The 15,069-nt window shown below is 48.2% G+C and overlaps 1 protein-coding gene across 3 annotated transcripts in view; it reads right to left on the reverse strand.

Moving 5' to 3' along the window:
• Positions 1-15,069, reverse strand: part of rapgef6 (Rap guanine nucleotide exchange factor (GEF) 6) — a 114,566-nt gene that overhangs the window by 25,619 nt on the left and 73,878 nt on the right. For all 3 annotated transcript variants that reach the window (XM_062453164.1, XM_062453165.1, XM_062453163.1), the window contains exons 8-16: positions 12,674-12,854; positions 12,261-12,397; positions 6,141-6,299; positions 4,948-5,100; positions 3,617-3,781; positions 2,647-2,754; positions 2,276-2,479; positions 862-970; positions 240-483 (exon numbers count right to left, since the gene is read on the reverse strand). In XM_062453164.1, the coding sequence (XP_062309148.1) occupies positions 240-483; positions 862-970; positions 2,276-2,479; positions 2,647-2,754; positions 3,617-3,781; positions 4,948-5,100; positions 6,141-6,299; positions 12,261-12,397; positions 12,674-12,854 (1,460 nt within the window). The remainder of the gene's footprint in view (positions 1-239; positions 484-861; positions 971-2,275; positions 2,480-2,646; positions 2,755-3,616; positions 3,782-4,947; positions 5,101-6,140; positions 6,300-12,260; positions 12,398-12,673; positions 12,855-15,069) is intronic.

Below are 15,069 nucleotides of genomic sequence, written 5' to 3' on the forward strand. Positions count from 1 at the left end.
GGTGTGTGGAGGGGGAGGGTGGAAGTTAGTGGTGTGTGGAGGGGGAGAGGGGAGGTTAGTGGTGTGTGGAGGGGGAGGGTGGAGGTTTGTGGTGAGGGTGGAGAAGAAGGGTGGAGGTTTAGGCAGTAGAAAGTTTAAGGAGAGTGAAGGTTAGTGGTGAGTGTGGAGGAAGAGGGTTTTCTGCACTCAAATTGTTATATTAAACCACTCGACACCCCAACCCTCACATGGGTGCCTACCTGAAGGGCTTGGGGGGCAGTATACTGAAGCGAGTCTTCTCAAGCATCTTCCTGATCTTGTTCCTGCCCCCAGACACGGTGTTGGCCTTCATCTTCTTGGTAGCCTTGTGGTCGGTGGGGAACTCCATGTCGCCGGGGAGATCAGGGATGGAGAAACGGTTCCCCTTCCTCTCCTGAATCTTGGGGATGTGTGGACCTCCATTCTTCTTCTCCTGAACAAGCCTGCTGAGAAGCTCCTTGAAGACTGGGGAGGAGAACGGAGAAGGTGGAGGGAGGAAGACAAGGGAGGAGAGGTGAACAGAAGGAGAGAAAAGAAGAATGGGGATAGGAGGAGGAGAATAGGGGGAAAAGGGGAGGGGAGGGTAAGGTCAGAGTAGGAGCAAAAGAGGGTGGAGAGAAAAGGAAAGACAGAGGATAGGAAATTAAAGTGGGAGAGGAGGAAGGAAGTAAAGGAGTAGGGAGAAGGAGGTGAGGGTAGGGGAGCAGAGTAGGAAGGAAGGAAGGGAGAATGGGGGGAAGGAGGGGGAGGAGGAATCAGAACATGAGGAGTAGAGTAAAGGCAATCTCAACCTATACAACCTGGACCCCCACCAGACTACCACCATAAGGAGTTTCCGCTCACCAAAGATGTTGGTCTTGACAGTGAGGGACAGGTGTGTGTTGTTCTTCAGGATGTCCACAGCTTTGGTGTAGGAGATGTTCTCAAAGTTCTGGCCGTTAATCTCCATGATCTGGAGCACAACATAGATGGGAAACTGGTAATAAGTAACATAATCTGAACCACAACACAGACAGGCAGAACCAGTTATAACGAACGTGATCTGGACCAAAATACAGGCGGACAGAACATGCACAAATAACTAACATGCACTATTTTTTTTATGTTGCTGTGGTATAAAGCTTCTGCTAAATGAATAAAATGTCAAATGTTTCTATTCCATATAATAGGTACTGCTGGAGCTGCTCCCCCCGCGACCTGACTCCGGATAAGCGGTTGACGATGGATGGATGGAGGTACTGTAGACAGGATCCGCATACACAGTAAAAATGTTTATGTTTTTGTGTCACAATGCGAATGTGTGAATGTTCCGTGATTCCGCAGGAAGGGGAGTGGATATAGGTTAGGAGGGGGCATTGGGAAAGGAAAAAGAGAATGTCAGGAGCCGCAAGGAAAAAATATAAAAGAGGGAAGGGTATCACTGTGGGGATAAAACAAACTGAGGACTATAAGTCATTTTTCCAAAACTCATCTGGCTTCTGGTTTCACACAGAGCTGCCAGATTCCCAAAAGCAGAAACTTGTGCCACAAGTTCAAAGGAATATCATTTTTTATACAGGGTTTGTATAGTTTTGTTCTTTGTTTACATTTGCCACGCAACACGTTTCCACTGGAATGCGGCAAGGCAATGCCGCCTAATATGCTAGAGTGGAATATTACACACTACTAACCAATGACATTCAATGAATGTCTCGTTTTCAAGAAGACTCGTACGTTATATATGTTTGTTATGTCTTATGTGGAAAGAATATATAAATACCTTGCTTTTTAGGTTTTATGTTTTCTTTGGGGGTGCTAGGCCTAATTCCATTTTATTTTGTGACAGCTTCTGTTAGCAAGACAGCAAGACTGTTCTTTATAACGTAATTGCTCATATATTCTGACAGAAAATGTTACTTTATGTATGCATTTACAGAAAATAAAAAATTAAACTGACAGGAAATTGATGATCAACCTCTAGACTAGCCAGACAGAAGATTTATTTCCGATGTTTTTGGTTTACTGTCAAAGGTCAAGTAGTAAAATACAGAAACTAGGTTTAAAAATAAGGAATAGAGAACCACAGTGAAACTAGAACCATCTGACTGGCCTTGATTGCATATTAGATGACCTGCAGATGCTCAAAGGGACCTATTGAGTATGAGCTGCAACCATCATGCAAGACTGAGTGCATTTGATTTCAATTTGATTTCAGTTCAGACTACTGCTGGAATAACCGTTATTGTCTTCATCACTATTATCATCATCTCATCATCACCTGGTCCCCCCGTTTGAGGCCGGCTTCGGCAGCCTTGCTGTCCTCCTCCACGGCCTCCACGAAGATGCCGAAGCCCCTCTCACTGCCGCCCTGCAGGCTGAAGAGCAGCGGTGACTCCCTGGAGGGCTTCTGCAGCGTCACCTGCCTCCACTTGGCCTTGGCCGCGCACGCAATGTTTAGCAGACGCAGGTGGCCCTTCATCTTCTGGTGGGCGGTGCGGGTGGGGGGGAACCGAAAGGAACAGTGTTACTTTTTAGAAAGTACAGCAGAAGATTCAAAAGTGCATATTTCTAACAGTATTTCGGTGGTCAGAGTCAAGGAAGGTGGTGCAAAGTAATTTGATGGCAATAAGGAAGGTTGAAAGGTATTACTGTTGCTTCCAGAAGCTTCTCGAAGTCTTCTAGGAAACGAGTCATGGCCGGATCGCCCTCAAAGTCGTTGAAGTGGTTGTTCACCCACAACAGCACTATCCTGGTCACCTGCACACAAGAACACACACCGTGGCTATAACACACAGTACCGCTATAACTCATACGCTGTCTCGGAAATACACCCGACCTCCTATAGACATACAAGTTATGCAAGCACATATTTATATTTACATTTACATTTAGTCATTTAGCAGACGCTCTTATCCAGAGCGACTTACAGTAAGTACAGGGACATTCCCCCGAGGCAAGTAGGGTGAAGTGCCTTGCCCAAGGACACAACGTCAGTTTGCATGACTGGGAATCGAACTGGCAACCTTCGGATTACTAGCCCGATTCCCTAACCGCTCAGCCACCTGACTCCCATATTTGAATTACTCTATTTAAATATCTACAGTATATATCTATATTTAGGGATAGGTGTTGTTCTGCTCTGCTCCAAGCAGATGTTACAATTAAAAAAGTGTGAAGCAACACAGATGCAGAACACTTAAAACACCCATTCTCTCTTTCACACTCTTTTTTTCTGTCTGCCTCTCATTCTCTCTCAGTCTAATTTCAATCAATCTTTCCCTTTCTCCTTCATTTTCTTTTTCTCTCCCACCCTTCATGTCTCTTTTTGTCCCTCAGAAAAAGAGAGGGCCACATGACAGATTAAAAGACAAATTAGGTCTCTATGACAATGATCAAAAGCATAAAATGAATGTGCAGCAGCACCGTTTATGGAGTACGGGAGGATTTGTGGAAAACAAATCCCTCTAACAACACACACAGCTGAGCTAGCAAAACAAGTATTGATCACAGTTCAGACAGTGTGGCGCACATTCCCATACATAATAAACAGACTCACATTCTGTAGGCATGCGCACACACACGCCAATGCTTGCAAACACATACGCACAAGCCAACTAACCGTGTCTCGGAGGCTGTCCACCTTGAACCACTCCAGCAGCTTCTTGCCCACCTCCATGGGGCTGGACAGGAAGGTGCGGTAGGTCAACAGGAAGTCCTCAATGTAGGTGGGGTCCACCACCGATGGCTCCTCCACCAGGTGCATGATCAGCCTCTCTGGGGTGCCCTGGGTCACACACAAACAGGCATACAAACACACACACACACACACTTCAGCTTAAAGGCAGGGTAGGCAAGTTCTGCAAACCCAGCAATGTTAGCTTGTGTTCCAAAGGATTCAAACCAAAATTTCCCACCCCTCTCTTAAAAGCCACTCCTCCAAAACACATGAACTGACTACTTCCGTGAGGTAGGAATACAGACAGACAAGTACCCCGTCCCATTATTGCATTTGGTCCGAATGCCATCCAATCATTAGTGCAGGTCCAACCTTAATGATTGGTTGTGTTTATTAGTGTTCTGCAACGCCCACAGATATCGGATTGATTTAATTTTACTGTCAAATATTTAGGTTTATTGGTTGCTATCAGGATGTGAAGTTTATTTCAGAAAATATGACAAAATGTGCTCCTCAAAAACAAGCCTGACCACCAAAGGCTACTTCTGGTCATCAAAATTGTGTGTGTCTCTGCATGTATGTCAAGACCCAGAAAACTAAATGTTCCCTTTTCTGTGCATGTATGTGCTGGACAGTCACGTGACCACCACAGAGGCTGCTAAGGGAAACGGGAATAGAAACTGAGAGCAGGGCAGTTTTCAAATTTGTTGGACACCCCCCTTCGGCACCCAGACCTCCTTTGCGTGGTGTGTGTGCGGGTGGGGGGGCATATAGTTCCCTAAGGATATAGCGCCTGGAAGGGGAAGTAAAGTCCATTAACTGATCAATAACTCTGTATTAGGGGGTCTGGACTCACATCAAAGAGTACAGCACGGTACAGAACAGTAGAATCACTTAGCGTATCATTGAGTATCACAGACTACAGTGCAGTGGAGAACACTGAAATAATGTGCAGTATAGTACAGTACTGGTATAGTACAATGCTGTAAAATAGAGTCCAATCAACAAAGGGCTTCACTATACTTCACTGAAAAGGAAGAATGAAATAGAACATCTAGTGACCAAGTGGGAAATCTTAACACAATTATAATAATAATGTGTTTGTTTAGGAGACGCTTTAATCTAAAGCAAAGTACACAGTGGAGATGTTATACCTGCAACCTCTTTATCTGCAGTTAATGCTCAGTGACTAGCTGCACAACCTTTCTTTGGTTTAGTGACACAGAACTGGGGGCTGAGGGGAGACTGGGGGGGTTGGGTGGACATGCTCTGACCTTGATGACAATGTGTCCCTTCCTGGTCCCACTGCGGTCCAGCTCACGGTGCTCCTTCACCATGACGATCTCACCCTCCTCCTCTTCCTTGTGCGTGTTCTTCTCCACATGGTTGAGGATCCGCCAGTAGTCATCCTGGGCAATGCACACAAACTGGCCCAGGAGAACATGAGGAACCCGCGTAAACTTGTGGTACAGAAGAACGTTACAGCTCACCAGGGTGGGGTATTCAAAGAGGAGAATAGAGGAGTAGTTGCTGGAGGAGCAGGAGAAGGAGGAAAGAGGCATGGAGGGAAAAATAAGGGCAGGATGGAGGAATGGAACGAGAGAGGGGAGGGAGGAAAAAGGAGAAAAGCTAGGAGGGGCGAGAGGAGGAAGGAATGAAATGAAGGTAGAAACAAGGGAGGAGAGAGGGAGGGAGGGAGGGAGGGAGGAGAGAAAGGAGGGATGAAGAGAGGAAGGAGGGATGGAAAGCTGCCACTTCTACATCAATAAGTAAGCCAGCAGGCAAACTTGCATCGAGAACTAGTAAAACCAACTCTACAAACAAGTTACTCTTTGTAAACGGTGTCCTCCCTTAAAATATTAACCAAAAGTCCGTGAAGCAGGACACTTGGGAGGCTAGATAGCTTTAGGTCCAGAAACAGCCACAACTGGAAGTGTGGGGCTCCACAGGGTAGTGTTCTAGGTCCACATACAGTTCCAGTCAACATTCCTTGAACTTCGTCTTCGCTAACAGATGGGCGACTGCCGCTCCCTCACACCGTAACGCTCAGCCCGTTGGCCTCACTGAGCTGCACCCCAACCTCTGGAAGTTCTAATAGGAAGTGATGCAGAGCTGAGGAGGAAGTGGTCGGGGACTGGGTATTAACAGTCACGAGGTAGGGTTGAAACTACATAGTAGAAGAGTCTCTGTGCAGACTGCTGCTGTAGCGTTGTCTCTATTTTAGACCCTCTTCTCTAGTCCACGCTTTCACTTATAGCATATTATCATTAGCCAGGACTAGTGGTTTTCTGTCTCTACAGTCAGCAACACTAGGCCTAGCACTAACACGACTGCATATCACAGGGATTAGGGATTTATCACACTAAAAGTAGTGATAAAAGAGGAGAGGGAAGGGGAGGAGAAGACGAGAACGGACAGGAGGAGCGAGAAGAGATGGCAGGACGAGAAAGAGAGGATCTGATCTCACCTGGCAGTCGTCTCCCTTGCTGCAGACTGCTCCACTCATGTACTGTTTGTCCAGGGAGGGAGAGATACCAAAACTGTTGCCCATACAGAGGGTCTCCATCCTGCCGTCCTCATGGCTGATCTCCACCGCCCCGTTCAGGATCACATACCACAGGTCCAGCTGCAGGCGCACAGTGATGACATCAGCAGTGGCAAACACCAAAGGGGTAGATGATTTACTATAAACAGGAAGTTCATCCTTTAGACTCGCTTCCCTCTTCTCTCATCCCCCTCTCCTCCAGTCTTGTGTAATTTCACTGTCTCCTGTCTGAGGATGAGTGTAAAGGCTGAAGGATTCTTTCTCTCTGACCTTCACACCCATCCTCTACTCCCAGCCTGCCTGTCCATCACACACAGGCAAACATGCAGACACAAGTACGTACGTATATACGTCTTTCTGCACATATGCTTCTGTATTCCAGAGATGTTCACGAGTCCTTTTATCAGAGTCTGAGTCAAGTCTGAAGTCTTTGAGTTAAGAGTCTGAGTCAAGTCTAAAGTCTTTGAGTTAAGAGTCCGAGTCAAGTCTGGAGTCTCTGACCAAGAGTCTGAGTCAAGTCACAAGTGTCAACCATAATGACATATTACCACTACAGCATACCGATTTTAAATATTTGAATGAAGATGTGTTCTTCGAAAATACAAGAGAGATTTTTACTTTCAACATTTTCTACAATAATGGGGTGGCAATGTGGGAGTGAAAGCTTTGCCGTTCTGGGAACAGTTAACCCTAATTTCACCCAGGCCATTGTTGCAAATATGAGTAGTGTTTAGCCAACTGGCTTGGTTAATTAACAGTATAACAACATTTTACAGCTAGTGCTAAGATCCTTAGATACCATGTTCAGGTAAAATACCATTGTGCAATAGAACATGCTCAAAACATCCTCTTAATGAAGGTCAAAACTTTCTTACAAATTACACCTTATACTAATATCATAAGTTTTAGTTATGATAGATTATATTTTATGTATTTCCCCTCAATCAATGAAAACACAAAACAACAAAAAAGAATCTATTGTGTAGCTGAGGAATATAATAACAGTGCAATGTCAGCTACATTTTTAGCAGCAAATAATAATAATAATAATCTAAACAATATGCTAATATGTGGGCACTGCTGTAGCCAACAAAACTTAACCAAAGTGAAGCTTTGCGTTGTACCGCACAGCATTTTCACCCTTTGTCCCGCACGTCACATATTGAGAAAATGTCCCGCATTTTCATCAGTCTGTTGGTTTCTAATGATCATATTAAGAAAACGTACATGCGTTCTTTTGCCTTTTAAAAATGAACATTTTACAAGGCGGCATAATGGCAACAAAAAAGAGAAAATGTTCTTTAAGTAAAGACTGGGCTAGGACATATCTGGGTATATGATGCCTGCTGCCTTTGGGCTCAGTGATGTTGAATTTAAATGACATGTAAAATAAAGGCATGTTATTATATTGTGATGTAATTGTGTGTTTTCTGGAAGGTACTAAAGAACAAAGCATAATACAAATGTCCCCTCCCTGAGTCACCACCTTACCGCGGTGGAGGGGTTTGCGTGTCCTAATGATCCTGGAAGCTATGTTGTCGGGGGCTTTATGCCCCTGGTAGGGTCACCCAAGGCAAACAGGTTCCAGGCGAAGGATCAGACAAAGCGTGGCTCAAAAACTACCATGAAGAAAACTAACAATGGTTCTCAGTTGCCCCTGCCCGGAAGCGGGTCACCGGGGCCCCCCCCTGGAGCCAGGCCCGGGGGTGGGGCTCGGTGTCGAGCGCCTGGTGGCCGGGCCTTTTCCCATGGGGCCCGGTCGGGCACAGCCCGAAGAGACAACGTGGGACCCCCTTCCAGTGGGCTCACCATCCGCAGGAGGGGTCATGGGGGTCGGGTGCAGTGCGAGACGGGCGGCGGCCGAAGGCGGGGGCCTTGGCGGTCCGATCCTCGGCTGCAGAAGCTAGCTCTAGGGACGTGGAACGTCACCTCGCTGGCGGGAAAGGAGCCGGAGCTGGTGCGCGAGGTAGAGAGGTTCCGGCTAGATATAGTCGGCCTCGCCTCGACGCACAGCATCGGCTCCGGAACCAGTCTCCTTGAGAGGGGCTGGACTCTCTTCCACTCTGGAGTTGCCCTCGGTGAGAGGCGTCGAGCTGGGGTGGGAATACTTGTTTCCCCTCGGTTCGGCGCCTGTACGTTGGGGTTCACCCCGGTGGACGAGAGGGTAGCCTCCCTCCGCCTTCGGGTGGGGGGACGGGTCCTCACTGTTGTTTGTGCTTATGCACCAAATGGCAGTGCAGAGTACCCACCCTTTTTGGAGTCTCTGGGAGGGGTGCTGGAAAGCGCTCCTCCCGGAGATTCCCTCGTCCTCCTGGGGGACTTCAATGCTCATGTGGGCAATGACAGTGAGACCTGGAGGGGCGTGATTGGGAGGAACGGCCCCCCCAATCTGAACCCGAGCGGTGTTTTGTTGTTGGACTTCTGTGCTAGACACGGCTTGTCCATAACGAACACCATGTTCAAGCATAAGGGTGTCCATATGTGCACTTGGCACCAGGACACCCGAGATCTCAGTTCGATGATAGACTTTGTAGTCGTGTCGTCGGATCTGAGGCCGAATGTCTTGGACACTCGGGTGAGGAGAGGGGCGGAGCTGTCAACTGATCACCACCTGGTGGTGAGTTGGCTACGATGGTGGGGGAAGACGCCGGTCAGGCCTGGCAGGCCCAAACGTAATGTGAGGGTCTGCTGGGAACGGCTGGCAGAATCCCCTGTCAGAAGGAGCTTCAACTCCCACCTCCGGGAGAGCTTCGACCATGTCTCGGGGGAGGCCGGGGACATTGAGTCCGAATGGGCCATGTTCCGGGCCTCCATTGTTGAGGCGGCTGACCGGAGCTGCGGACGCAAGGCGGTCGGTGCATGTCGCGGCGGTAACCCTCGGACTCGGTGGTGGACGCCGGAGGTGAGGGAAGCCGTCAAGCTGAAGAAGGAGGCCTATCGGACTTTGTTGGCTGGTAGGACTCCAGAGGCAGCTGATGTGTACCGGCAGGCCAAGCGAAATGCGGCTTTGGCGGTCGCGGAGGCAAAAACCTGGGCGTGGGAGGAGTTCGGCGAGGCCATGGAGAATGACTTCCGAACGGCTTCGAAAAGGTTCTGGACCACCATCCGGCGACTCAGGAGGGGGAAGCAGTGCACTGTCAACGCTGTATATGGTGGGGATGGTGCGCTGCTGACCTCGATGGGGGACGTCCTGGATCGGTGGAAGGAATACTTTGAAGACCTCCTTAATCCCACCAACACGCGTTCCGACGGGTAGGCAGAGTCTGGGGACATTGGGGGGGGCCCTTCTATCTCTGGGGCTGAGGTCGCCGAGGTGGTTGAAAAGCTCTGCGGTGGCAAGGCCCCTGGGGTGGATGAGGTCCGCCCGGAGTTCCTTAAGGCTCTGGATGTTGTAGGGCTGTCTTGGTTGGCACGACTCTGCAACATCGCGTGGACATCAGGGACAGTGCCTCTGGACTGGCAGACCGGGGTGGTGGTTCCCCTCTTTAAAAAGGGGGACCGGAGGGTGTGCTCCAACTTTAGGGGGATCACACTCCTCAGCCTCCCTGGGAAAGTCTATTCAGGGGTGCTGGAGAGGAGGGTCCGTCGGATTGTCGAACCTTGGATTCAGGAGGAGCAATGTGGTTTTCGTCCTGGCCGTGGAACTGTGGACCAGCTCTATACCCTCGGCAGGGTTCTGGAGGGTGCATGGGAGTTCGCCCAACCAGTCTACACATGTTTTGTGGATTTGGAAAAGGCGTTCGACCATGTCCCTCGGGGGCTCATGTGGGGGGTGCTCCGGGAGTACGGGGTACCGGACTCCCTGATCGGGGCTGTTCGGTCCCTGTACGACCGGTGCCAGAGTTTGGTCCGCATTGCCGGTAGTAAGTCGAACTTGTTCCCGGTGAGGGTTGGACTCCGCCAGGGCTGCCCTTTGTCACCGATTCTGTTCATAACTTATATGGACAGAATTTCTAGGCGCAGCCAGGGCGTTGAGGGGGTCCGGTTTGGGGACCTCAGGATCGGGTCGCTGCTTTTTGCGGATGATGTGGTCCTGTTGGCTTCATCGGGCCGTGACCTCCAGCTCTCACTGGAGCGGTTCGCAACCGAATGCGAAGCGGCTGGGATGGGAATCAGCACCTCCAAATCTGAGGCCATGGTTATCGACCGGAAAAAGGTGGAGTGCAATCTCCAGGTCGGGGAGGAGATCTTGTCCCAAGCGGAGGAGTTCAAGTATCTCGGGGTCTTGTTCACGAGTGAGGGAAGGATGGAGCGCGAGATCGACAGGCGGATCGGTGCGGCGTCCGCAGTGATGCGGGCTCTGCATCGGTCCGTTGTGGTGAAGAAGGAGCTGAGTCGAAAGGCGAAGCTCTCTATTTACCAGTCGATCTACGTTCCTACCCTCACCTATGGTCACGAACTGTGGGTAGTGACCGAAAGAACGAGATCGCGAATACAAGCGGCCGAAATGAGTTTTCTCCGCAGGGTGTCCGGGCTCTCCCTTAGAGATAGGGTGAGAAGCTCGGTCATCCGGGAGGGGCTCAGAGTAGAAACGCTGCTCCTCCGCGTCGAGAGGGGCCAGTTGAGGTGGCTCGGGCATCTGATAAGGATGCCTCCTGGACGCCTCCCTGGTGAGGTGTTCTGGGCACGTCCCACTGGGAAGAGGCCCCGGGGAAGACCCAGGACACGCTGGAGGGACTATGTCTCTCGGCTGGCCTGGGAACGCCTCGGGGTCCCCCAGGAAGAGCTGGTGGAAGTGGCCGGGGAGAGGAAAGTCTGGGCCTCCCTGCTTAGGTTGCTGCCCCCGCGACCCGACCCCCGGACAAGCGGAAGATGATGGATGGATGGATGGATAATACAAATGTTTTTATTAAGTTAGATAGACATTATTAGCAGTTTTAGGTAACATGTTGGTAACATGTCCCACATTGTCCCACACAAACTTAGTAATGGTCCCACATTTGGTTTGTTTGATGGTGGTCACCCTACACTAGAGTGGTGTAATCTATGAATTAATAATCAAAATGAAAGTCATACTGTATCTGTACATGAATGTGATAGCTAGTTAGTTTTAACTAAATGCCAAGTCATCACTCGATATCCTGCCCTTGCACATGTTTACTTTAGCTACTGTAGCCACCATACGTACGTGGCTAACATTTCACTACACTACAGAAGACTGACCTCTCCGGGTGTGTTTTAAGATGCCTGATGAAGTTTGATGTTGTTCATTCTGCATCTTTTATTTTTTTGTGACACGTTTTGCATATTGCACTGTGCTTGTTCGTTCCTGTGCTTTGAATATCGGTAAAATCAAACGAAATGACAATAGGCATGTGTGGAGCTGCCATGCTTGCTTGTCCCATTCCACGCTGTCTTTCTCCCCTCGCTTGCTCTAATTTTCTTCTCTCCTGTCAGTCAGCTGTGGCGCAAATGCGAAGAGCAACATACTGACAGAAAGCTATAGGATTTCTGTAGGCCTATGTATTTTCTAATGACTCGTATTGTCCACGAGTCTTTACATCTAGAGTCCGAGTGAAGTATGAAGTAGCAATACGTCGAGTGTGAGTCAAGTCGCAAGTCAATGATAATGCGACTTAAGTGCGACTCGAGTACGAGTCTTTAACTCGAGTCCCCATCTCTGGTGTATTCCACTTCATCCTATTGATGTAGATTGCATCCACAAGTGTTAGGAAGTGTTCTGTCCATGCTATGTAATTTATTAGCTTGTCAAGGGGTTGCCTGTCTCAGAGAGCCATAACAAATTTCCCTTTTTTCATCTGTTTAACTTAATTAATTAGTTCTGAGGTTAAGTAAATGATTGACTACACTCTGTTGCAGGAGGTTTCCTTTGGGGTGTGTGTGTATTAAGTCCAACCATCCATCCACCCACTCCTCTTCCATCCATCCATCCCTCCCTCCATCCCTCTTGTCTACACCTCCTCTCCCCCTCTCCCCCTCCCTCCCTTTTCACCCTCTCTCTCCCTCTCCCCCTCCCTTCATTCATCCCTCCCTCCCTCCATCTATCCCTCTTTCCAACCCCCTCTCCCCCTCCATCCGTACCTCTTGTTTGTTGTGGAGGATGAGAGTGTGGGCGTGTTCCACCACCTCAAACACCATGACGCTGCACAGCTCACTTCGCACAGACATGGTCATGTTGGCAAATGCAGGCAGCTGGTGCATGAACTCCAGCAGTTGCTCTGAGGGTGAGACGGAAGAGGGAAGGAAGAGAGGGATGGAAGGAGGGAGGGAGAGGAAAGTGAGAATAATGGAGGGAGAGAAGGAGAAGGGAGGGATGGAAGAGTATGGATTAGAGAAATGAAGGGATGGAAGGATATGAAGTGAGGGAAAGAGGAAGACAAGAAAATGTTTCTAGTAAGGACCGGCGAAAGGACTAATGTGTGTGTGTGTGTGTGTAAGAAATATTAATCTTTACCAAGCATTGCACAGTCAGTCGGTGAAGAAGTGTGTATTACCTATGTCGTCATCGGTGCGATCTGCAGGGTCCTTCTCCAGACACTCTCTGACCAGGTCTCTCCCTAGGAGGGCAGCAGACGCCTGCTCAATATCTTCATCCTCCTCCTCCTCTTCCTCAGAGTCCACCGCCGCCTCTGGCAGGCCAGACAGGTCCACGTCCCCCAGCTCACTCTCTGTGGCCTTGGGGGAGGGAGACAGGGAGAAAGAAGGGAAGAGGGAGAGGAGGAAAGGGGTAAGGATTAGAGGGAGGAGGGATGAAAGGGGAATAGAGAGGAGAGGGGAGGAAGGATGGAGGGATGTGGGAGGAGTGGGGTGAAGAAAGGGAAAGAGGAGAGTGAAAAGGAGGAACCATGGAGAAGGAGGGAGGATCGGAAGGCAGGGAGAAAAAACAGATTATTGTCCCGAACAGATGACATCTAGGGATGAGTGAGAGAAAGGACCTCCATCAACTAACATTCTAGATATTCTCTCTCTGTCTCCTGGAAAGACTTAGCCCTGAGCCCAGATAAGATCTCAAATAAACACACCTTCCATCCCTCCAATTCTTCCATACCTTCAATCCTTCTTTAGTCTTTAGAAACATACCCCTTAACCCAACCACGGATCTGCTCTAATCCCAGAAATCTCCCTGATTTTGATATGTAATAATGATTCAATCACAATTTAAATTCTATTTTTTCATTTGAATGTAAAGTGTGTTATTCCTGGTTCCCATATAGGTCCTGTTGTTGGAACAGATGTTTGAAGGGTACGGCTCTACAGAGATGGGATTCGAACCAACAGCCCTGGAGTTAGGGGGGGCTTGGATCTGTGGATTGTTTAACACTGTAGGCCATCTGTCTGGCTGCTCCTTCAGGATAAGGTGCATTCTTACATTTTACATGTAGTCTTTTTTTTTCTTGCCTACTCTCCTCTCCCGTCTTCTTCTCCTAACCTCTCCTCTCCTCTTCACTCATCCTTTCCTATCTTCTCCACTCTTCCAAAAAAAATTCTCTCAACCTCTCTTCTCCTCCTTCCATCCCACGTCAACACATCACACTGGGAGAGGGAGGTTGGGTGAGAGAGGCAGAGAGAGAGCAAGAGAGAGAGTAGGGGGCAGCATAGATGTCTCATTGTCAAGAATTAACAGGGAAGTCTTGAAAAACAACATCAGCATGACAAAAACAAACAGTCTGACAGTGAGAGGGGGAGAGAGACTGAGGCCCTCATGTACGTACATTTCCAAACGTAGCGTTATCAGCGCCATGGCCAACCCACACAAAGCGCACGCTGTGATACTTCAGTTTACGTCGTATTTACCAGACCTGCAGTTCATCGGGTAAGCAGCGCGTTTCTCCGCCCACTATACCGTAAATTGCGAGCATTTAAATGCACAATTGAATGGGCCTCCTTCTTTCTTTCTATCATGGATCAGCCACCAAAGTCAAAATTGCAAAAACAAAGATTTAGTGATAACGAAATTGATGTGCTTGTATGAGGTAACAGCAAATTTAAATATTAGACAAGGCTGGAATTCACAACAAACACCAAAAATTCACGACACCAAAAAAATGCAATCTGGACCAAGATTACAAATTCCAGGAACTGTAATATTGCATGGCTGCTTAAAACCTCTTAAGCATCCTGTTATATGTGCCTGAAAACACCTATACAGCATACCCAAAGTAAATTGAAAGCTGTTCTTGAACCATTTGGAGTACATGCATGACTGTGGTCTCTTTTGAAAGCTGACACTCTGAAGTTCCCCTGTTGTCAGGACCCCTGTCAGTCCTACTGGTGATGAGTGGTAATAAAAGCTTGAACACAAAGAAAGTTTAAGTTTCTATTTACGCCTAGATTTTGTTTTGAAAACAGAGGCCTGAAGAGGCCAAGAGGTGGTAGGTATTAGCTGGAAGACAGAATTGGACCACAGCTTGAAGCCTTACCCAATTCAAATCAAAAGTCAAACATAATACCACAATATATTCATATTTGACACATGTTTTTATAAGAGTAAATCCAGGCGTTTTCTAAAAGGGCCTTTTAGAGACTCCAAAATGACCCTTTGTAACCAAGGTCAAATACTTAGGATAAAAAGGTATTATTTTTCATCATTGTTATCTCTAATGAAAGGTGATAATTAGAACTATCATATATTATCCCCCATTAGTATTGCTGAAACACCAAAACTGAAGCATGAACACATTGGAGTGCTTTATCTGCCTCCTCAGTTTTGACGCACACAGAACACTGCTTGTGCCATCTATTTTACGCCCGGGACTTTTATTGTGAAGGCTCCACAGATACCTATCATGTTGGGTATTAGCATTTGCAGCATTTCCTTGGCTACAAGGCTAACAATCTCATTTCAGAGCCAGTCAAAGCCAGTTTGAGAAATGTGTTTAGAACGAGTGGG

The sequence above is a fragment of the Osmerus eperlanus genome, chromosome 27, assembly GCF_963692335.1.
Source record: "Osmerus eperlanus chromosome 27, fOsmEpe2.1, whole genome shotgun sequence".
Lineage (NCBI taxonomy): Eukaryota > Metazoa > Chordata > Actinopteri > Osmeriformes > Osmeridae > Osmerus > Osmerus eperlanus.